The following is a 23,074-nucleotide window of genomic DNA, read 5'->3' as shown; positions in this document are numbered from 1 at the left end:
AAATTAAATCTTAAATTTTGCAAGTTATTTTCCACTCATCATAGAATATACTTTTAAGCAAAATCTTTGGGCTGTGCATACACAGCTTTTGCCTCGCTTATTTTTGAGGGGAAGATGTATTTGTGTCTGATATGTTAGGAATATGACCACTGGTCATGATGTCCGGTGATAGATGGGAAAGTGCCAGTCAAACTTGATTTTTTTTTTTTTTTTAAACAGACATGTCTGGCTTTAAAGAGAAAATTTCGATCCCTGATCAGTCTGGCAGCACAACTTCTACCACTGTTAATGGGAGATTATAATCACAGAGAGAATCTTCCCTGAAAAGAAAGGAATGATCCTCAGCTTCAGACTTGATGACCAGCAAGGCAGGAGAATAAAAAGAACTGAAAAAATAGGTAGAGCCCTTCCTGAGAGTACTAGTGTACATCAGCAACTTTGCCATTTGAAAGCAAGATGAACATTGAAAAAGAAGCATAATTCTCACTGACCTTCTGAATCTTGTTCCAGACAACTTTGAAACTGGTGGAAGAGATGCTGGTGGTAAATTTAATTCAAGATTCCTTTTGGCTTTGACATCAAGCATGGAAAAGAGCCTGCTTTAAAGCAATGTATTTAAAAAGAGCAGGATATCCACGAAAGGTATTTCGGAACCTTTTCTGAGTCTTCTGTGCTTGCTGGCAGACAGGAGATAAGCCACAGATGAGAATATTACTGGTAACTTCAAGTTTGAATGGAAAGAACAAACTGCTGCTTGAATTATGCAATAAGTTATTGCCTCTACACAAATAACAGCTGAAAGACCAACAATAGCAAGATCAAGTTCCAAAAGAGCAGTTAAGGAGAGCCAGTCAGGTTGCTCCCACTTCCATCATTGTATTTAGCTTGAGTGGCATCAACCACAGCTAATCTCCCTCAAAAGGATGAGTCACTGTCAACTTTCCAAGTAAAATGAAAGAAGAAAAGAACAGATGAACAGGTCAAAAGTAGTAAGACAAACTAGATGCATAAAAATTGGTAATTGAACCAATAATGAAGAAAAAAGTTGTGATCTAAAAGTATAAGCTACACAATCTCTCCCATCAATACCAGAACCACACCACAGGTGATTGGGTCCATTACATTCACCCAGGATGAAAAAGAAAAAGCAACTGTTATATAAGAGCACCAAGATCTGACTGACTCTCCCATAGAAAGGTAAAAAGAACAAACACTGACAATACGATCCACAGAGATATGGATAGCTACAGCATTCAAGAGCATAATCAACCAGCACAGACAAGGTGGGTATGTGTTGGTCAACCAGCAGCACTCCACTTCCATGAACTGATCCATTACACAACCTGTAATTCCAATATAAAGAAAACTAAGTGACAGATTAAGCAAGTTTCAGAAATGTTGCCTGTAAGGAGAGGCATGGAACAATAGGAATCACAAATTTCTTCATGAATCTATGGTAAAAGCAGTAGCCATCTAAGTTCATTAAGTACTATATATTTATAGCAAGCTTTATTTGTAATACCCCACTTTTAGGCCTCTCAACAGACCCCAGGCACCCACCCATAATGCAGAGATGCCAACTATTTCAAATGACTGAGCGTAATGATTGTAGACAGAGCCTTTTCAGTTTTAATCCTTTTATATTTACCAAAAACAAGACAATCTGGTGAATGAGGCCTCTTTTTCCATCTTGTGAACGATGCACTGGTGTTTCTATGCTGCTTAGAAAATGAGAAATACCCATCTACACGAGCACTGATTGGCTGACAAGCACTGATGACGTAACTATGGATTCCCTCACGTACCCAGTATGGAGAAGCACCACACTCAAACTATTGGCAGACATTGGAGATACAAATATTTATTATTATTTCAAGCACAAACATGATTATCGCAAGTAGCCATTTGGACTGTCTTATTTATTATCAAAATTTATTTGTATCTCACTAGAAATTTTCTTTGCACCTGTTTCAAGCCCTGGGGGAACAATTTACCACTTTATTGTACAGGCCTATAAAATATATAATGATTTGGGAGTTGCAACAAGTCGTAATATTTGTCTGTATGAGCATATAGTCATAATGGTTGGCATCTCTGATAATGGAGTTCTACAAGGAAATACACTAAAATGTTAAAGGAGTGCATAGTAGAGATATTAGAGTTTCATCAGCATCAGATCCAAACAATAGCAGACACAATGCCAACAACTCACTGAAAATGTGCAATACAAGTTTTTAGCTGATCCTAGTCCAACAGGACTAGCTGATTTGCCCATGAACAATCACTCCATGGCTATTATAGGAATTCAAGACCATAGTGACATGTTAAAGTGCCACTAATATAAAATGACCCATCAATAACTTCCTTCAACCACCAGAATCTTCTCCCTTTCACAGGATGCCACACACTAAATATGTGGATGGATGTTTATATCCCAAAGGAGGTAAAATGGTACAGAACCTTCCCTGGGAAGCCCCATCACCATGTACCACAAGGGGTTCAAGCTACTACAAAATTTTTTTTTTCCCAATTGGACACTTAGCATTTTACTTTTTAACTTATTTAGGAGCATTCCACTAATATACAAACAGTAATCAACAGTACAAAACTTCAATTTATTAAAATAATAAATTTTGATTTAATTTATATTGTACGTTCGTACAGTGAGTGGTTGACATATCAAAATGAACTGCACTATTAATATAAACTGCTACTTGTAATGAACAAGTTCTAAGTTACATGCTGAAATAAAAGGTAAGATGAAAAATAAAATAATTATTGGTGCCATTCATTGTTCCTATTCACCAGTGGTCATAGCCATTTGATGAAAATGGCTTAATTAAAGTTCTGTCAAAGTACTTGGTGACTTTAGTAAGGATTTGTAAAAAGTTTGGTGGATTCAAGTCAGGTGTTATTTGATTATAATTAGTCTATTATTTTAACATTAATTACTACTTAACTTCTCAAACACAAATGCACACTACAAATTGAATTACAATTTATTATTCCAAGAAAGTGAAACTTTCTAGTTTTAGTTACAGTTTGCATTTCAGTGGAATTCTCTTGAAGAAGGTATAGAGAAATGTTGGAGTTTCCACTCAAAGAAAGGTAAATCTGGTGTTGAAAAAAACATTCATTACTAGCATTAAATTGTCTTATGCATCAACATGCACCACAGAAATTCAACAAGTTTTATTGTTAATAGAAATAGCATACTTTCAACTGTTAAAACACCTCACATATCCATACTTTCATATGTTATATGAATGAAAAAGTGTTCTCTTAATTTCTTTCAAAATAGCTAAATAATTTGGGATCATGCACGAATATCAATGTATTTGATGGAAAAGTTCAACTGTGATGTTTTAAAAACATTTTTCAAACCCTGAAATTATTGTAAAAAATGGTGTAATATCTAGAAATAGTTATTTTAGAACATTTGAAATATCAGGTTATTTCATTTTGGAACAAGATTAATTTATTAAAATCTTGCTTTAAAAAGTTTGGGTTTATCTTTTAAATTACATTAATGTATCAAGTTAATTATAATAATTATATACATACAATTCAAGAAAAGTGGTTTTCTTTCACCACAACTTAAGTGTTCACCAATGCCTACATGAAACAGAAAAATGATTCTCTATCATTCAGTTTAGTTAATTTGAAAACAACTTGTTTGAATTTTGGTAGTTTGTATTAAAATGAAAAACAATTGTGGGAAGAAGGGGGACATGCTAACTAACAACAATTCCATACAAAACTTATGAATTATCTAAAAGAGGATTAACTTGGTGTTTATATGAACTAATTACAACTATTCAGAATAATAAATGTTAACATTTTTTTCCCATGGTAACCTAATTCTCCATCTCAATAATAAACAAGTGGTACCAATCACTGTTATTAGTATTCTTCCATTTTACAAGTTAAAGCACAACATAATTAAAATACACTACTTGCCTGAATTGTTTATGTATTATAATAACAGAGATGCCAAATATTTCAAATGACTGAACGTAATGATTGTAGACAGTCCTTTTAGATTTGCCAGAAACAAGACAATCTGGTGAATGAGGCCTCTTTTTTTTCATCTTGTGAACAATCGCACTGGTGTTTCTATGCCGCTTAGAAAACGAGAAGTACCCATCTACATGGGCACTGATTGGCTGACAAGCACTGATGACATAACTATGGATTCCCCCACGTACCCAGTATGGAGAAGCACCGCACTCGTAGACGTCGGAGATACAAATATTTTTTTATTATTTCAAGCACAAAAATGATTATTGCAAGTAGCCATTTGGACTATGTCTTTTATTTATTATCAAAATTTGTATATCACTAGAAATTTTCTTTTCACCCCTTTCAAGCCCTGGGGGAACAATTTATCACTTTATTGTATAGGCCTAGATAATATATAATAATTTAGGAGTTGCGACAAGTCGTAATATTTGTCTGTATGAGCGATTAGTCGTAATTTATACACCAAAATCGTAATGGTTGGCATCTCTGTAATGAGTGATAGATAATGACAAAACTTCAATTCTAAAATATTTTTGGGTTAAAATTGTTGAAATACATTCAGAAATAATTTTAAAAATTGACCAAAAATGTCATATAATTTAAAGTTACTTTGATAGCCAAAATACAAAGTAACAAGTTCAAAACCAGTTGCAATATGAAAATAAGCATCTTCTTTAGGTTACTCAAGACTACCAAAGCTATTGATTTTTTTGCTGATGAAAATAAAGATAGCACTTCATGACATTTACAATTTGTTTATATATATATAAACAAACTTAATTACTATAAAACATCATCGAAATTTACAAATGTTAAAAACATTACTAGTTTCAATTGTAGGCCTACACAAAAGCTTAATTATCTAGACGTCTTATTATTGGAAACAAACTTATTTTTCAAAACAAGGATACATGAAATATGACCAGCAGCAGGAACATTCATAAAGTAAAGAACTGCAAGAATTCTCAACATGAAGTGCTTATTTTAAACATTTACAAGTAAAAAAAATTAATTGCAAAACACTTCACGTAATTAATAAGCACAATTAAGCAATAATAAAATTCCACTAATTATCCAGCTCACTTATATATCATACATTCATCTCACACACATTCAGGTTCTAGCTAGGAAAGCTATATAGCTTAAAGGGAACTTGTATCACATTAACCTCGAAATTACCAATAAGGTCTATTTGAGTTCACTAACCAGCACATTTTTGTAAATTATTCATGCACCAAAATGCTTGATGATTCACAGCTTTGTTGGATGCAAGGCTCTTAGCAGCATACAAGTCACAAAACCAGTTGAACAAAAGAACACTGTACTAACAATTGCTCCTGGAATTTTCTAATTATTTTATAGAGAATGACCCAATTTTTCTTGGTGGTTATAAGAAAAACAAAAATAAAACAACGTACTCAACATGATGCAAAGATTTGCAGACCTCACCTGCAGTATATTAAATCAGTAAGTTGCAAGTTAATAAAATATTGGGACTTTCACACACCATTTCTACAATTCAGACAGCTGTGTTTAAGAAATTAATGTACCGACTATGCCAAGCAGAATAAACAATCATGTGCATTATATCATGTACCAATGGTTCACAAATGAAGTATGCTTTCACAAATGTTCCAAAGGATTCTACTATTGCTAATTATCCCCAAATACTGTGTACACTGTATTCCACATTATTTAGTTAATCTAAACACTTTCACAATAATTTCTCAATCTGTTTCATAGATACATTTGCTTGAACAGTTGAAATTTCTTGAAACACTTCCTCTTAATACCACAAACTAAAGGTCTTTTTATTATACAAACTTATTCACTATGATATTGGACATAGCATCAAATACATATAAAAAAAACAAAGAACATTTAATTTTACACCAAATATAAAACACAACTACTAATTATATATTTAAAAATGGCTGATATGGGTAGAAAAACCACTAGTAGAGGAGCAAACAATGTTTTGACCTTCTTTGGTCATCGTCAGGTTCACAAAGAAAGGTTTATTAACCGGTAGCTGACCACATATTTGAAGGCAATTGTGTAATTGAGTGTAGGAATGTAGAGGGCATGCTTAGATGTTTGATTATATTTATTAACACAGGTATAAAGATGTTCCTTTGCATTGGTTTATTTTGGGTGTGTTGTATAAGGCTTCTTGAATTTTTGTTTGTTTACTTTGTATTTGGGCATTTTCTATGGTTATGTTGTGTTTATTTGATTTGCAGTGTTCAAGAATGTGTGAAGATGACTGTGTTCTTTGAATCTGTTTTCCATTTTACTACTTGTTTTTCCAATATAGAAGTCGTGGCAGATATCACATTGTATTTATAAATAATGTGGGTGTTGTGTTTGTCAGTGTAGCTTTTTTTACATAGTATAGACCTTAGTTTTGTGCCTGGTTTTTGAATAAATTTGGTATTAACTGGAATGTCATATTTTGTTGCTAGTTTTTGCCAAATGTTGGTTATTTTTCTGATGTCGGGAATATATAGTATGAAGCATTATATGGTTTTGTTATTTTTTAATTTGTGGGATGTATTTACTTTTGTTAGTTGATTTTGCTTTCTGTCTAGGTGTGTGCATATGTTTTCTACCGTTTGTGGAGGAAATGACCGAAGAAGGTCGAAACGTTGTTTGCTCTTCTATGTAAAATATTTTCTCAACCCAAACGAGCCGTTTTTGCATATAAATTTCTCAACAAGTGGGTTTCTCGACATCACTGATTATTAGTCCCTTTTTTTGTTTACATAATCCCTAATTATGTACAGTGGAACCCCTCTAATCAGACCAGTTTGTCCCAAAGGTGGCTGCTTTAGAGAGGTTTCACTGTAGTTTTTGCCAAGTGATGGTTATTTTTTTGCTGATGTCAAGAATATATGGTATACAGCCAGATGTGGTTTTGTGATTTTTTAAATCATGGGGTATATTTACTTTTGTTAGTTGATTTTGCTTTTTGTCTAGGTGTGTGCGTATAATGTTTTCTACATTTTATGGACGAAACTTGTTGAAGTCTTCTTTTATTTTGCGTAATTCATCATTAATTTTAGAAATTAAAGCATATTTAGACGATGACCGAAGAAGGTCAAAACGTTGTTCGCTCTTCTATGTTAAATATTTTCTCAACCCAAACGAGCCGTTTTTGCATATAAAAAAAAGGGACTGATTGAATGACCACTTTCAAGGGTTGACCAAATCTGAGGGGTGGCCGCTTAGAGGGGTTCCACCGTAGTAACAAAATATGACGTTCCAGTTAATACCAAATTTATTCAAAAACCAGGCACAAAACTAAGGTCTATACTATGTAAAAACTACACCAACAAACAACACCAACATTATTTATAAATGCAATGTGATAACTGCCACGACTTCTATACTGGAAAAACAAGTAGTAAAATGGAAACCAGATTCAAAGAACACAGTCACCTTCACACGTTTTCAAACACTGCAAATGAAATAAACACAACATAACCATAGAAAATGCCCAAATACTAAATAAAGAAACAAACACAAAATTAAAGCCTTACTTATACAACAACAAACCCAAAATAAACCAATATAAAGGAACATCTTTATACCTATATTAATAAATATAATCAAACATCTAAGCACGCCCTCTACATTCCTACACTCAATTATACAACTGCCTTCAAACATGTGGTCAGCTACTGATCAGTAACCCTTTCTTTCTTTGTGAATTGGACGATGACTGAAGAAGGTCAAAACATTGTTCGCTCCTCTTCTAGTGGTTTCTCTACCCATACCAGCCATTTTTAAATATATAATTTTCTCTATAAGTGGGTTTTCTAGTCATCACGAAAAATACAAGTACTGTTCCATGTAACATTTCTAAACTATGCAAGTGTTTCATATGCTTTGTATGGATTACACAAAATAAAAGGGTTTTCAATGAAATAAACTTCACTACAGGGGCATCACTGATAAATTCCACAAATCACAACTACTGAAGGTTTGAACATTCATTCAAGAATGCACTATAAGCTCTATAGTTCAAACTCCACTGCATTACATCCCTACAACAAACTAATATAATTACACCACAAACATTGAGAAATATTTTATATTGCTTATTATCTTCTGTAATTTCATTTTACAATAAAATATTGGATCAGTCTTTTCTCATATACCAAGACTAGGAAATACTAAAATTTAAAAGTTGCTGCAAAAGTTCCAATCATACAAGAAAAACAAAATTTAACAAAGGAAGTACTCTCAGCAAACCAGTGAAGTTCCAAGAATAGCAGTTTCAATTTCATATCTTTCACATTACTTTAAATGGATTATGTGCACAATAATATCTTCTAATTTCAAGTAAAAAACAACCTTTAAAACACCAATTCAAATTTTACTGTTATTACTTGAAAATTATTTGGATAATATGCAACAAGCTACTAGAAAAATGCAGCAATTATTGTCTCCTGCTAGTTTATTTTTTAAGACTTTTGACTATTTACTGTCACTGCCTAGTTTGCATAGTCAACAAAATTGTGAGGTATTGATTTTTTGCTACTGTACAGGTAAGGAAATTCTATATGTAGGTACACATGTGAATGATTCTTTGTGATGTATTCTTGTGATCATATGTCATTTTGTATGCATATATTAATGCTGAGAAAGGGAGTTTTGTGTCACGTGTTTATCAAGTAAATTCTAAAGGGGATTGGAAAGAGAAAACAATGTACAAGTTCCTAAATCAGATTTAGACATGAATGCAATCCCTAGTATGCGTCATAGTAGCAACCATACAAGTTCTGATTTATTGTACTGATTAAATACAATATTCTAAGTTTATCCAACAAAGAAGTTGAAGGTGGGACACATTTTAGTCACCACAGCAATTAAAATTCCAAATATACATGAGCTCTTTGAATTCTGCACATGATCCTTTACTGTAAACTGTGTGATCTGAATAAGAGCACTAGCTCAGAATATCACCCTTCTTTAAAAAAAGAAATAAAATAAAAACTTAGCAACTGTTCATACTATTATTTAATTTTAATATGAACACTTACTCTGGGTATCCTTTCCATTTCAGATAATACTCAACTTGACCTTGTTTAACTCTTTTATCAACAACTTTTTCAACAATATACTCTTCTTCAGCTTGAGGATCACTTTCCTTTTGCTTCTTCTTCTTACCCATTCTGTCTCTAAAAAAGTCTTGTATAACAAAATGTCTCAATTTACAAAGAATGTTCAAACAATTCCCAATGATTAGAAAATGTTTAACATACTGGAATTTCTGCAATTAAACTATGATATATTGAACACATTTCTACCTGATGGATTGGTGGTATTTAAGCAAAAACAATTTCAAATGTGCACCCCAAAAAAAAATTCATTGTGCAACTTAAAGGAATAAAATCAAAATCTGTAGCCATCCTGGTAGCTAAACTTAAGCATTGACAAGGTTTCTACAGCAAATATTCATTCATTAGTTCACTGGGATGCATTCTTTTTGTTCCATTTGGGGCATGATGGTGGTTACCACATAGCAAGTTTCCTCAAGTGACATTAATCCTAGGTACTACCCAAACATTTCAGGATATTTATTAATGTAACATTGTTTAAGGTTTAATTACTTATATTAGTAATATTCTCTTTGGGTGGTAACAGGATACAACTAATGTTAAGAATCAAAAGAAATGAAGGTAACTTGGACCAAGATCAAATCCAATTTAACTTTTGTGACCACATTTTGTGAAACTCTGCACATATTGAAAACCAAGAATAGTTTGAAAAATGTTCAGCAAAGAGAAGATGGTGCTTCCAATTAGGAGTATCTGGCCTTCCTCAGATGTCTCAACCAACAGTCACAATTGGGGATCATAATAAGCCATGGTGGGTTGGGCTGGCCAGTGGAGACACCAATGTTATCCAATGACCCACCCAGCTTAACCAGCTACACCTGGATATCAAAGCCAAACAGAAGATTGGCAGACTGTCCATTCCAAAAGAGCATAGACCACTGAGAAAGACAACCCCAAGTGTGATGCTGTGGTAAGGATCAAAGTGAAATTGCATACTGCAATGAAAGTTGCAAATGGCAGAGGTGAAGAGAAGGTTCATGGGACACAGTGTACAAACTCTGGACTGGAGAAGTGTGGAAAGCACCCCCACACAGCCAAAGCCCCAAATGGTGAATGAGATCCAGTATCTTCAAGGCAGAGCTCTTGCCAGAACTACAGACCACACCCATAATCCAGATTGGAGCAAATTAGGGCACAATAGATCTTGAGCACAGGACACTGATTCCCTCCCCAAGAGAGGACATAGTACCCTCATACACTTGATACATAGCTACTTGAGGTGAAGCAAGCTTACAGTCAAAGATAAACACAAAAAACTGTGTCTCAGGTATGTACCCTGATGGTGGCAAAGGTACATACAAAATGGTTTGGGAGAAATGAAAATTAAAATTTTATGGTCCACTTCAACAAGAGATTGATGGAAATCTGAATCTACTACTTAATATACATCATGTTTGATGACCGACACAAGATGTGGCAGTCATCAACAGAGTGCTTGCAACAGCAGAAAGAAGTTGTGTAGCAGTAGTGTTAATCCTCACTCTGAAAATTGCAACACTCAAACACAGCCTCAAGTGACTCCAATTTGAACCCACAGTCTTAATATAGCCTGTTCAATAAGAAGTTTGGACAACTGATAAATGACCACCCAACCCAAATGAGTGTAGGTCCTGCAAAATGCCATACCTACAGTGTTGTAAGCAGTCTCAAAGTCAGAAACACTGAAACAAGATGTTCTGTCTTGAGAAAGGCTTCCCAAATCAGGTGGTCCATGGTGGAGCCCTATCAATGAAACCTCTAATGAGTGGGCAAGAGAAGGTTGTTCAATTCAAGAACCCTTATAGAGACAGCTAGTCAAAGTGACTGGATAATTATTAGAAGGAATGTTGGGATTCTTCCCAGGCTTAGAGAAAGAGAGAATTATAGCTCAGCATCAAGAAAAACATTCTACTGCCAGACCCAGTTGAAAAGATTGTTTGTTTGTTTTGTTTTGTTTTGAATTTCACACAAAGCTACTCAAGGGCTATCTGTGATAGCCGTCCTTAATTTAGCAGTGTAAGACTAGAGGGAAGGCTACTAGTCATCACCACCCACTGCCAACTCTTGGGCTACTCTTTTACCAACGAATAGTGGGATCGATCATCACATTATTTCGCCCACACAGCTAAAAGGGCGAGCATGTTTAGCTTGGCAGGGATGCGAACCTGTGACCCTCAGATTACGAGTCGCATGCATTAACACGCTTAGCCATGCCAGGCCTCAGTTGAAAAGAACCAAAAGAGTAAAAAGAAGCAGAAAAGAGATGATTCAGAATCTAACAGTGATCATCATCAGGTCCAACAAATGTACTGCCAGACCACTGAAGAGCAAATATGAGTTCCAGCAGTGTAAAGAAGCAACCAAAGTCAGAGACAATTGGCTAGAAAGGAAATTGGCTATCACCTGGTCCAAGATCCATTGAGGCACATCGATTGAGGAATCAATCAGAGCCAACCTCCCTTAAAATAACAAATAATCATTGTCCCATGGGTTGCTATTTATCCTTCCAGAAAAGCAAAGGGAGGCACACAAATCAATATAGTGAAAAAATGATTATATGAATGAAAATAAATATAAGCACCAATATTGGAAGGAAAAAGGTTCTGATCTGAGAGCATATGTTCTACAAAATGACCCCTCCCATTAATATCAGCACTACCCCAGTAAATTGTCATAATTGTAGTCTCTCAGGATTAAATAATGAGAATTGTTCAATAAAAGCAATAAGGTCTGACTGATTACAAGTTCAAGGGTGTATCAAGTGGCAAAGAGTCGGCATGTGATCTAACATTAGTGCCACCCATCCATGCAATCACACAACCTGTCATCCCAGTACAAAAAAAAAACAAACAAAAAAACTGGGAAAATTTGACTAATTACAGGTTTCAGAAATGTTTCATTTAAGGAAAGATACACAGGATGATAGGAATCAATCAAGGCCTTAATGCCATCCAAACTAGAACAAAAACTTACATAATTCCACTGTATCAAAGTGGTTGGTTGGTTGTTTATTGGTGCAAAGCAACTGGGCTATCTACACCAAAACTACTGGTAGAAAAGTAAAATCATTAAAATACATAAAAAGAAATCATGCTAAAACAAAACAGTCCAAATTTCAAACTTTTAGATTTTAAAAGTTAAAGACCAATGGCCCTTAAAAATTTAAGCACACAACTGAGGGGGATAGTGTCACCATTGCCATTGTCAAGGCTAAATCCATGGTAAAAATGTTTAACATGGTGCTGTCACTCTCAACTGTAATGACAGCATGACAGTAAAATGTGAGCTATTACAACTCAAGCATCACAAACACACTGATGCATCAGTAGCAGATAAAAGAAAGCAATGAGTTAAAAAGTGACGAGTGCATAGCCTAGCCAGAACAACTTCCTCTTTCCAATCCTTACAGAAGCAAGACAGCCAAAGAGCAATAGAATGTTTGATCCATGAATACTGCCTTGAATACAGGACCATAGTACATGTATGGGACAGGATGGCAGTGACAGTGTCAGAGCACAAACTTAGTGGTGATAGCAGTATGCTCATTATCCTAAACACCAACGTAGCTTTGTATCCAGAAAAACTGAACAGGGGTAGATGATAGGAATGGGCCAGTCAGTTTTGAATACAGGTGAGAACAGGGTGAAAACTAATGTGAAGCAATATCAGGGCCAATAGAGAGCTAAGCAAGTCAATATAAATAATATAGTTAGTGTACTTCATAGCTTCTGTGATCCAAAGAAAGAGAAATACATACAATTCAGCAGTGAACACAAACTGTAGAGAGGATTCTGTGTGCAAAAACCAAATCACAACAAACCATGATAGAGCCCACAGTCACCTAATTCTGAACCATCTGTATAAATGGAAATAAAAGGATGGTTCAAAAGATGTTCAGCAATTAGAAAGTGATACTTCAATAAGAAGTGCTTGCCTTTCTTAGGTGACTCAAAGTAAGGTTACACTTGGGGACAGTAATAAACCATGGTGGGATGGGCTAATCAGTGGATACAGCTATGTTATCTAAGGACAGACCCAATTCAAACTACACATGGATATAAAGGACAAAAGGAACAACAGTAGACCTTCTATTCTGAAAAACATGGCCCAGTGAGAAAGGAAAACACAACCACAGGTGGGATGCTGTGGTAAGGATCAATGTTTTAAAGCATAAAGACAGTTGCAAACAGCAGAAATATAGAGGAGGTTCATGAGACTCAGTGTACAAATTCTGGACTGGAGAAGTGCAGAAGGCCCCTGTGCAGAGCCAAAGCCTCTGATAATGAACAGGATCAAACATCTTCAAAGTCAAGATCCTGGCAAAGCCAGACCAGAGACCCATACTCCAGTTTTGATCAAATAAGGGCATTATAGAATTTTAGCATAGAACATCGATCCACTCCCCAAGAGGTGGAAGAGAGGACATGGAGGATGTTCACTACCCTGTACACTTTACAAGTAGCTGCATGATGTGTGAAATAAAGGTCAGCTTACAGTCGAAAATAAGCTCCACGAACTTTGCCTTTAGGACCATGGAAGGCATAACTTTTCCAAAACAGAGCTTAGGATCTGGATGAACACCCTAGTGGTGGCAGAAATGCATGTAAGCAGTTTTGGAGTGAAAGAAGGTAAAACCATTTGCTGTGATTCATTGCAATTAGCAACTAAGGGCAGTCAATAGCTGCTGTTCAATAAACCTCATGCTCAATGAACTGACATGAAATGTGGAAGTCGTGAACACAGTGTTTGCAAATGGCTTTGATGTCCGACTTCCTGAGCCCATGCATGCTGAAATGCAATGAGGTTTAAAAGTGTGGGATACCTATAAAAGGTATCCAAGCCTGGTTTTGAACTTTCCTTATCATGTGGCAGGCTAGATTTTGCTGAGGAAGAGGATACTGTGGAAAATGTGTCAAGGTTTCAGAAATACACTGAGCAGCTGCTTGGACACTACATTTAGTCACTACTGCCATGCAATTGTCTATCGAGGGCTTACAGACAATGGCAGGATCAAGTTCTGAGAAAGCAGTGTAAGAGGGCCAATTGGCCTGGTCCAGCTTCCACTGCAGCACACAGGTTGGATAGCATTGACCACAACCAGTCTCTCTCAAAATGACAGGAAATGATCACTGCCCAGTTGGTTACTATCAACCCTCCAAGGAAAGTGAAGAAAGATTAATAGCAGTAAACAACTAATGAGGTGTATAAAAATAAGTATAAGAACCAGTATTGAAGAGAAATAGGTTGTTATCCAAGAGCATGTGCTCTATTGAATGACCTCTCCAATTAGTATCATCCCAGCACCATTCCAGAGGAGATTATGTTAATTAAAATCCCCCAGGATTAAAAAAGGGGACATTAACTACCTAATGAGACCAGTGAGGTCTGACTTATACGTCTCTCTAGAAGCCAGGTATAGAGAACAAATAGTAATGGTATGACCCACGATTTGCATCGATAAGTACAACCTCCAAGGGTGTATTAAATGGCAGAGACAGGGTGGGCACATGCTCATCAACCAGCAGTGCCATGTCACCATACACTCATCCATCACACAGCCTGTCATTTCTGTACAAAGAAAATTGCTGAAGAGTGACTGCACTGGAAGATTTCAGAAATGTTTCCTGTGAGGAGAGACATGTGGGATGGCAAGAATCAATCTAATCCTTAATGTCATCTATATCTGAACCACACTCCTGACATTTCGACTGGATCAGAGTTGCCATTTTCACTTACCTAGAGAAGAATATGGTAGGGAGCCCTTCAGTTTTTGACCACATTTTTTTCTTTATTGGACAAAAATCTATCCACCTCCATGGATCCTGCCATGGGTCAAGTAGGCAAGTCTCTGTCTGTGGACAAAGATTCCAGCGACTGAGGGCATGAATGAATGGTTGTTTTACTTACTGGAGCTGTAGAAGAGGGTGAAACCAAACAAACACCCAAACTTGAAGACAAAGGAAATGGAATGAGGCAGTCAATGGAAGGAGTGGAAAAGACAGAGATGGAAGTAGACAAAGATTCATCAACTCTCTTAATCATGGAGGGCAAAAGATTCTGCTGGAGGCATGGGAAGATTTGTCTCCACTCCCACTGTGGCAGTGGAACAGAGTTGAGGACAATAATTTCCAAACCTCTAGGTAGGAGGTATATAGTCTTCAAGCATTGCACCTCTTTCACCTCCATCCATTTAGGGCAAAAAAGAGAGTAAGAGGGGTGTGGACCACTACAGTTAACATAGCATGGGTCTACTTTGCACTCATAAGCATCATGGTCTTTGTCACCACAATGAGCACATGTTAAATAACCACAACATGATGTTTTTTAGTGACCAAACTGTTGATACTAAAAATATCTGAGGGTTGGGAATGTATGGTTGTACCTTACAGTTTAGATAACCTGCTTTGACTGTGCCTGGTTGGTTGGTTTGGAGTTTTATGACACAAAGCAACTAGGCTATCTATGCCAAACATCCACTAAAATGTTAAAGTAAAATTATAAAAATTCATAAAAGGAAATTAAGGTAAAACAAAAAAATTAATTTTTGAATTAAAAACATAAATAGAATTAAATTCGATTTTTACATTGAGTCTACAGTGGTAAGAGAAAAGCTACAGTAATACATATTGTAAAGGACTTTCTGTAGCATAGTTGTAATTATCGTAACTCGCCAAGATGACTAATGGATAATTTCAAAAATCAGCATTAGTCACAAGAAGTTGGCTTTTCCAGTCCTGGTTATTTGATATTATGGCCATTTTCAGAAAGTAATAAAAGTTTTAAAAGACTTGTAGCAAATTATTATAACTCTCCAGGATGACTACTGGGTAGTTCAAACAGCAGCATTAGTCACCTGAATTTGGCCTTTCAGTCCTGGTTTTGGGTTATTTTATGTTATGGCCTTTTTCTAATTTCAAATTGAACTAGATACACTTTGATTCTTAAATGAGGAATCACATGAAAAAAGGTCTAATGTATAAATAAAAAAAAACCTTAAATAGCATTAAAAACTAAAAACACTTCTAAGGTGGACAGTGTCACTATCACCAATAACACTGTCTAACATTATGGAACAACCTTGGGACAAAACATGTTTAAAGTGGTGCAAATGTAACAATTGCAAGACAGTAAAATGTGGCTTACTGTGGCTTGAGTGTTACACAGACAATACATTGGTGCACGAGTCCCAGATTGACTGTGGCAGGAGGACATGATGTAAACGTCAATATCAAACCATTAATAAGCACCATAATTCCATCTTGGCAAGTAGAAATGCAGCGCACTGTAGAAATGCCCTGGCTGGAAAAACCAGCAAGGATCTCTGCCTCAGGAATGTTCTTTAAACCCCTCTCAACTGTAACTCCTCTGGAAGAATTCGAAGTTGCATAGGGATATAACCATTGAGGTCACTTAAGAGGAGTTTGGTATGACGTGGTGAAGATGTTTCCACCAAAATGTCTCCAGAGCACAACTTCTTTACTGACTTAGGAGAGCCAGTAAGCCCCTCTAATTCCATTTGAATAAACAAGGGGGACATCTGCCCTAAGGAATTTTTGGACAAGGAATGGATAATTACAAACTGAGGTCCAGAATCTGACTGATGTTAAATGCACAACAGAGTCATCCATGTGTGGTCATTTTCCTGTAATGTTTTTTTTTTCCCCATAAATGGTGGTTTCCATAACAAATACAGTACATTTCATTGCTCACTGACCCACCCACCATGGAGCCCTAAGAGGGGACCCATTACAATGCCAAACATTGACAATGCAGCAACTCCAATATTTCGCGAGTACTACACCCAAATGCCAGCATCAGAAGCAATGATCAGAATACCCATTAGAAACATCTAGGCTTCCACCAGCCATTAGCTACATCGCCATTGGTGAAAAGAAACAGCCTGTGGCTAAAAAGTCTAGTGTTGATTTCACCACAGTGGCAAAAGATAATTTTTCGGTCTTGGATGGTTTTTCTTTATTTATTCTGCTCAAGTTTTGGTATTAATAGCTTTTGTGGCTTTTATTGCCATCCACACCATTAATGATGATAAATGACCAGAGGCACCCCAGCAAGTTGAAGAAACAAGAAACATCTTTAAAAACTACCACTGACTGTAATCTATATTTTCTTTATATATGCATTTTTATGATTTCAAGGATATGACACCTAACAAATTAAATTAAAAAAATTACTCAGCTGTGCTAATGATTTCTTTTAATTTCTTATGCTACATGTTTGATTTTGCCCGTGGTACACAAACAATAATCAGAGAAAACTTGACTTTCGTCAAACCAACGTACGGTCTGTATCAGAGTGTAAATCCCAAGTTTCGTTTGACGCGTTTGAATTGAGATAATGGCAAATCCTAGATCAGATAAAAAGACATCTAAACAGTTGATATAAAGTTCTTTTCAAAACAAGGTGGAAGCAACAACATCAACTGATGGAGGGAAATCCACTTCCAAAAGAAAAGACAGCTCTGAAGAAACTGAAGCTTGCAGCAGTGATCAGACTGTCGGTGTGAAAAAATAAATATACCTTCAATTTTCACAGAGTTGTTAAAGGAACTTGGTTTTCACACTTTCCTTGACTGGAACATGTTTCCCAACAAAATACATTTACTGCAAGTTATGCAGGAACAACAAGAAGACAAATATTTATGCTACCACTAGGAAGACTGCTACTAAACTTAAAAAAGATGACTTGGTGAAGCATGAATGGTCAGGAGATCATCGCAGTGCAGTAGCATCACAAATTTTGAAGAAGGACATGTCAACTGCTGCTGTGAATGTGTATGTGGGGTGTAAAGGTGGCATTCAGGCACATATGGCCACATTACTTGTACAAGCAAAGGAAGCCATCCCAACTGAAACGTTTCATTCCCTCCTTTCACAAGTATTCAATGTACGAATATTCTTCATTCTAGTATTAATAAGACACTGTTTTCTACAGTATTTTCTTAAAACAAAAGGCAATTTGACAATTGTCTAAAAGTGAAACATTTTGAAAATATCTATCAAAAATTAAGTAGCTAGCCAACTCTTCCAAATATCTTTGTTTATTACTTTAATTGGTGGTCTTATTTCAAAACACAAGTTCTTATATATTTTTAACAGGTAGAAAAACTACAGACTCAGTCACAAAGTGGAACAGAGAGCTTCATACATACCCACAGCCAGTCTCTGGATGATATGTACAGTGCCCTAAATCATGTAGTTCAGGATGAAATGCAGGCAGACCTTCGGCATTGCCCTTTCCCATTTTTTGCTCTTGAAGCAGATCAAGCAACTGATGCAGGAAACACCTCTATACTGATAATTTATATCAGGTATCTTTCATCATTAGGTGAGGTTACAAGTCGGTTCCTTGCTGTGCATGAGCTGACCAACACTGGGGCTGATTCTATCTACAACACAATGCACTCAGTTATGGCAGATCGAGGATTGTTTGATGTTGACTTGGTTGGACTTGCAACTGATGGTGTAAATGTCATGGTGGGAATAAAACGTGTTGCTACAAAATTTGAAAAATACCCCTGGATAATAAGTCATTGTTTGGCACACAGATTACAGTTAGCAGCTGAAAAGATAGCAAAACAGGTGCCATACCTTGTGAAGAACATTTCAGTTTTGAACCAGTTTGCAAAAGGCCTGAAATATTCTCCCCAGTTGTGTTGAGTTCTGGAAGAGAGCAAAGCATTGCATGGAGAGAAAAGCAACAAAATCAAGAAAGTGTTCTTCACACGATGGCTCTCTTTTAATGATTCCGTCCAAACGCTAGTCAACTGTATTGTATCTGTGATAAGCTGCCTGCAGGTCATAGCAATGGAACCTTGCTACATGGTCTAGTCCAGTAAATGTCATGTTACAGCTTTGTCATGATGAAATTTTTTGGCTGACACTGTTGGCATTCTTGGACTTTTGTCAAGATCTCTACAGAGAGCTGATTTATCTTATGATCAGGCTAAAGCAATTATTGATGGGTCAATTCTGTCCATTCAGTTGCTGGTACACATCCTTGGTCCTTACACACAGACTGCACTGAAGAAACTCCCACAAGCTCCTGATGCCAGTGGTTACACTTCTTACAGAGGCTGTGACATCAAAGATATTGATAAACAGTGTAAAAAGTACAGATCAACTGCTGAGTTATTTGTTGAAGAGGTGGTCACAAGACCACAAGTAGCATTCCCAGACACTAACATCATGTCATTTTTTTCAATATTTAGCCCATGTCACAGCAGAGCAGTATCTGATGAGGATGATCTGAAGAAACTCATCCAGCACTACTCTCCTTTCATCAATGAGGATAAAGCACTAACTGAATGGCTGTTACTAAGGAACATAATGGAACAGGATTCTCACAAAAACAGAAACATGAAGAACTTCTACAAGGAATACATCCACCGGACCCATCAAACTTTTCCAAATCTGTCTCAGCTTGCAGCAATTGGATTAATAATTCCAGTTACATCTTTTGACTGTGAGCAGAGAATTAGCATCAAAACAGATGCCAGGAGCAGTCTGTCTGTGGCCAAGACAGAAATGTTACTGAACTTATCCATGGAGTCCAAACCTTTAGATCATTTTAACTTCAACTCTGCATTCAAATACTGGGTAACTCACAAAGACAGACATGGGTACCATTCCCTGTTGAAGAAATGTGCCTCGGAACCTCAGGTGTCAACTTCTACCACATCTTCTGTTAAGAGTGATTTGGCTGAAGAGCTGCCATTGGATTTATCTACTTACTAGTCATGCTACCGTATTCTAGTTTTAAGTCATTTTTTTTTTGTTTCCATTTTATTTTGATAAATGTATCTTTATTTTCCTCTATCATGCTTATTTTTTGTTTTTTTTTGACAGGGAAGATTGCTGTGGAATAAAAAAATAGTACAAAACGTAATGTCTTGTAGATTTTCATATAATTACAACTTTTTTACTGGATGGAATTGATGCATATTAAAAGTCACGCACCACACGCTTTTTGGCAACCTAAAATTGTGGCTAAAAGAAAATTACTTTGTTTAGCCACACTGGCTAAGAAAGTTATTTTTCTAGTGGAAGCCCAGAAACATCCAACACTACTACTCAAATGATCCTAGTCCAAGTAGACTAGCCAAATAACCATGGAGGGGCCACACCAAGGCTGCCTGTCAACAGGAATTCAAGGCCAAAGTGGTGTGTTGGAGTTGAACCCCTAAAGCACCAGGATTATCTCCTCCCATTCACAGGTTGCCATGCACGGCAAACATGTGGGTGGACGTTTAGATCCCAGAGGAGGTAAAATGAAAGTACACAACCTTATCTGGGAGATCCCCTCACCACATACAGGAATCTACCTCAAAAGGATATCAAAATGGCCAGTTTTACTTGAGCAGAAAAAAAGTGGGTGAAGAAATGTTATGAACAGTTTATGACCATGCTAGTTGTCTTTATTAGAAGGTCTATCAAGTAAATTGGTTCCTGGCCTGGATTGTGGGGAAAAGTCCATCAGTAGACAGATTCCAGCAACCAAAGGTGTGAAGAAGTAATTGTTTTACATCTAGGTGCCAAAAAAGGTAGACCCAAGAATATGCCAGAAGCCAGGACTGAAGGAGGTGGATTTTAGTAGTCACTTGGAAGGAATGTTGAGGATAGAGACAGGAGTAAACATCAACTAACTTATCCATAAAAGGCAAAAACTTCAAATGGTCAGAGAACAACTCTATTGCACATACAGAAAAATCTGTCTGCATTCGCACTTTAGCTGTGGCACACAGTGCAGCAGCACATGTCTGAAATGGAGTTGGAGACAATAACTTCAAAACCTCAGGGTAAGAAATGTTATGAACAGTTTTTAAATGCTGTACCTCTTTCTTGTCTACTCACATGGTGCAATAATGAAAGTAACAGGGGTAGGAACCAGTACAATTAACACAGTAAGGGTTCAGTTCCCTCTCATAGGCATTATGGTCTTTGCCACCATAATGAACATACATTACAGATGCCTTAATTGAACTACTGGCAATGAAAACATTTGAGAGGTTTAGAAATGTATGGATATACCTGAGAGTTCAGATAACCTGCCTTGAAATAGGCAGATGGATGGACTTTGTATGCACTCACAACTAGAAATTCCTTGGCCGGAGAAAACAGTGAGGACTTCCAACTCAAGGATGTTCTTCAAATCCCTTTTAAAGTCACTTCTTGGAGGATTTCAGAATAGCATGAGAAATAACCTGGGTATATCCCCAATACCTTCAGAACTCAGGAGTAGTTTAATGTGTTTTAATGTAGATGTTTCTACTAAGATGTCCCCTAGAACATAGCTTCTTGATGAACTTGGGAGAACCAGCAAACCCCTCTAATCCCTTCTGAATAAAAAAGGGGGACATTTGCTCTAAGTATTTGTCACATATAAAAAAGAAGGATTAAAAGTTGTAGGTACAGGATTTAACAGTGGTGGTAACTGTAACAATCATCTAGGAATAGTCATTTACCTATAAGCTGTTTAAGTTTTTATTTTATATTCTAAGGTTTTAGGTATCCATAATAAAGAGAGGAAGATTCAGTGTTCACTGAGGACATCCACCATGGATTCCTACAAGACACTACAATACCATAGAAGGACACTGTAGCAACACCAGGATTACTTGAAAACTAAACCCAAACACCAGCACCAGACACAATGTCCACAATACCTACTGAAAATGCTCAACACTGGTAGTCAATTGACTCCTGCCCAATAAGACCAACTGACACTACAGGGCCACCTATCTACAGGAATTCAAAGTCAAAGTGGTGTGCTGGGGTTGTACCCTTCAACCACCAGGATCATCTTCCCTTCACAGGTCACCATGCACACTGGTGGATGTTCATATCCTAGAGAATGTAAACTTAAAATATAGAACCTTCCCTGGGATGTCCCCTCTCCACGTACTGAAATACACCATTAAGGGGAAAATCTTCTACTATTTAATGAAAATTCAATTATGAACAACTAGCTCAGGGCATAGCACAGTTTAACTGAAAGAGAAAGGAGATGTTAAAAATTGGTGGTATATAATAGTGAATGTACTAATAAACAAATTCACAATAATAATATTAATGTTACAGATGCAAATTATACTCGCATTTAAACCTCAAACTTTTGAAAATATAATGTTAATACAAATATAACACTACTAGTGGTACTGATTCCTTAAATACAGAAATTAAGTTTTTCACTTAAGTCTGACTTTGAATTTGAAAGTTGGACACAAGTTATATTTATCCTGTGCACTTTCTTAATCCGTACCTTTCTTCTTTAGCCTAAGAAGCGTTTCAGTTTGTCCTCGATGAAGAAAAGTTTATCTTTAGAAAACTCTTTGATTATTAAGCCTTATATCTTTCATTGATTTTTTTTTCAATTTACGCTTCTTTTAAGTCATGAATACCGATATTATGTTAGGCCTAGTTGACAACTACCAATGAGATACGGATATGAGTGAAGTATCTGGCTGAAGTATGCTAGGAAAATAACAATTTAATAAAATATACTAATTTACACAAACATAAATTAATATTCTGAATTTACTGTTTAGTTAAACTTAAAGATTATGTATTCATCCTTCAATTTCAGGTAAAGCACTTAATAGATTATTACTCATACAATCACAACTATCCGTTTTAACCAATTGAATTCGTACTAGCAGTGACATTATCAGATAATACCATAAATCCCTAACATAACAGCAAGGCCTACCTAATCGATTAAATGACAGAAAGTAGTCAAAACAAATACGGATACAAACGTTGCTTACAAGTTATATAACCTCCTTACACTGATTGCTGTAATTAACAATGAAGCTCAAAGCTACATGCACGCAGGCGTACTTTCACCAAAATGTACCTTTCCTTTTCACAAATAAAACAAGTGAGAAATATTGTATAGTTAAAAGACCACTGACTGTTATAATAAACATA

General features: G+C 36.2%; 1 protein-coding gene across 8 annotated transcripts in view; it reads right to left on the bottom strand.

The window, feature by feature from the left end:
• The window catches only part of LOC143240059 (chromobox protein homolog 1-like), a 39,640-nt gene extending 16,582 nt beyond the window's left edge, over positions 1-23,058 (bottom strand). The window contains exons 1-3 of one of the 8 annotated variants that reach the window (XM_076481896.1): positions 22,912-22,969; positions 22,407-22,618; positions 9,072-9,209 (exon numbers count right to left, since the gene is read on the bottom strand). In XM_076481896.1, coding sequence (XP_076338011.1) covers positions 9,072-9,202 — 131 coding nt within the window. In that variant the 5' untranslated portion in view covers positions 9,203-9,209; positions 22,407-22,618; positions 22,912-22,969. Of the gene's footprint in view, positions 1-9,071; positions 9,220-22,406; positions 22,826-22,853 lie in introns of those variants that run through there. The other 7 variants (XM_076481890.1, XM_076481894.1, XM_076481892.1 and 4 more) reach the window with 7 other exon arrangements.
• Between the last annotated feature and the right edge of the window lie 16 nt (positions 23,059-23,074).

This window comes from Tachypleus tridentatus, chromosome 13, assembly GCF_004210375.1.
Source record: "Tachypleus tridentatus isolate NWPU-2018 chromosome 13, ASM421037v1, whole genome shotgun sequence".
Classification (NCBI taxonomy): domain Eukaryota; kingdom Metazoa; phylum Arthropoda; class Merostomata; order Xiphosura; family Limulidae; genus Tachypleus; species Tachypleus tridentatus.
This window is presented reverse-complemented; position numbering and strand designations above follow the sequence as displayed.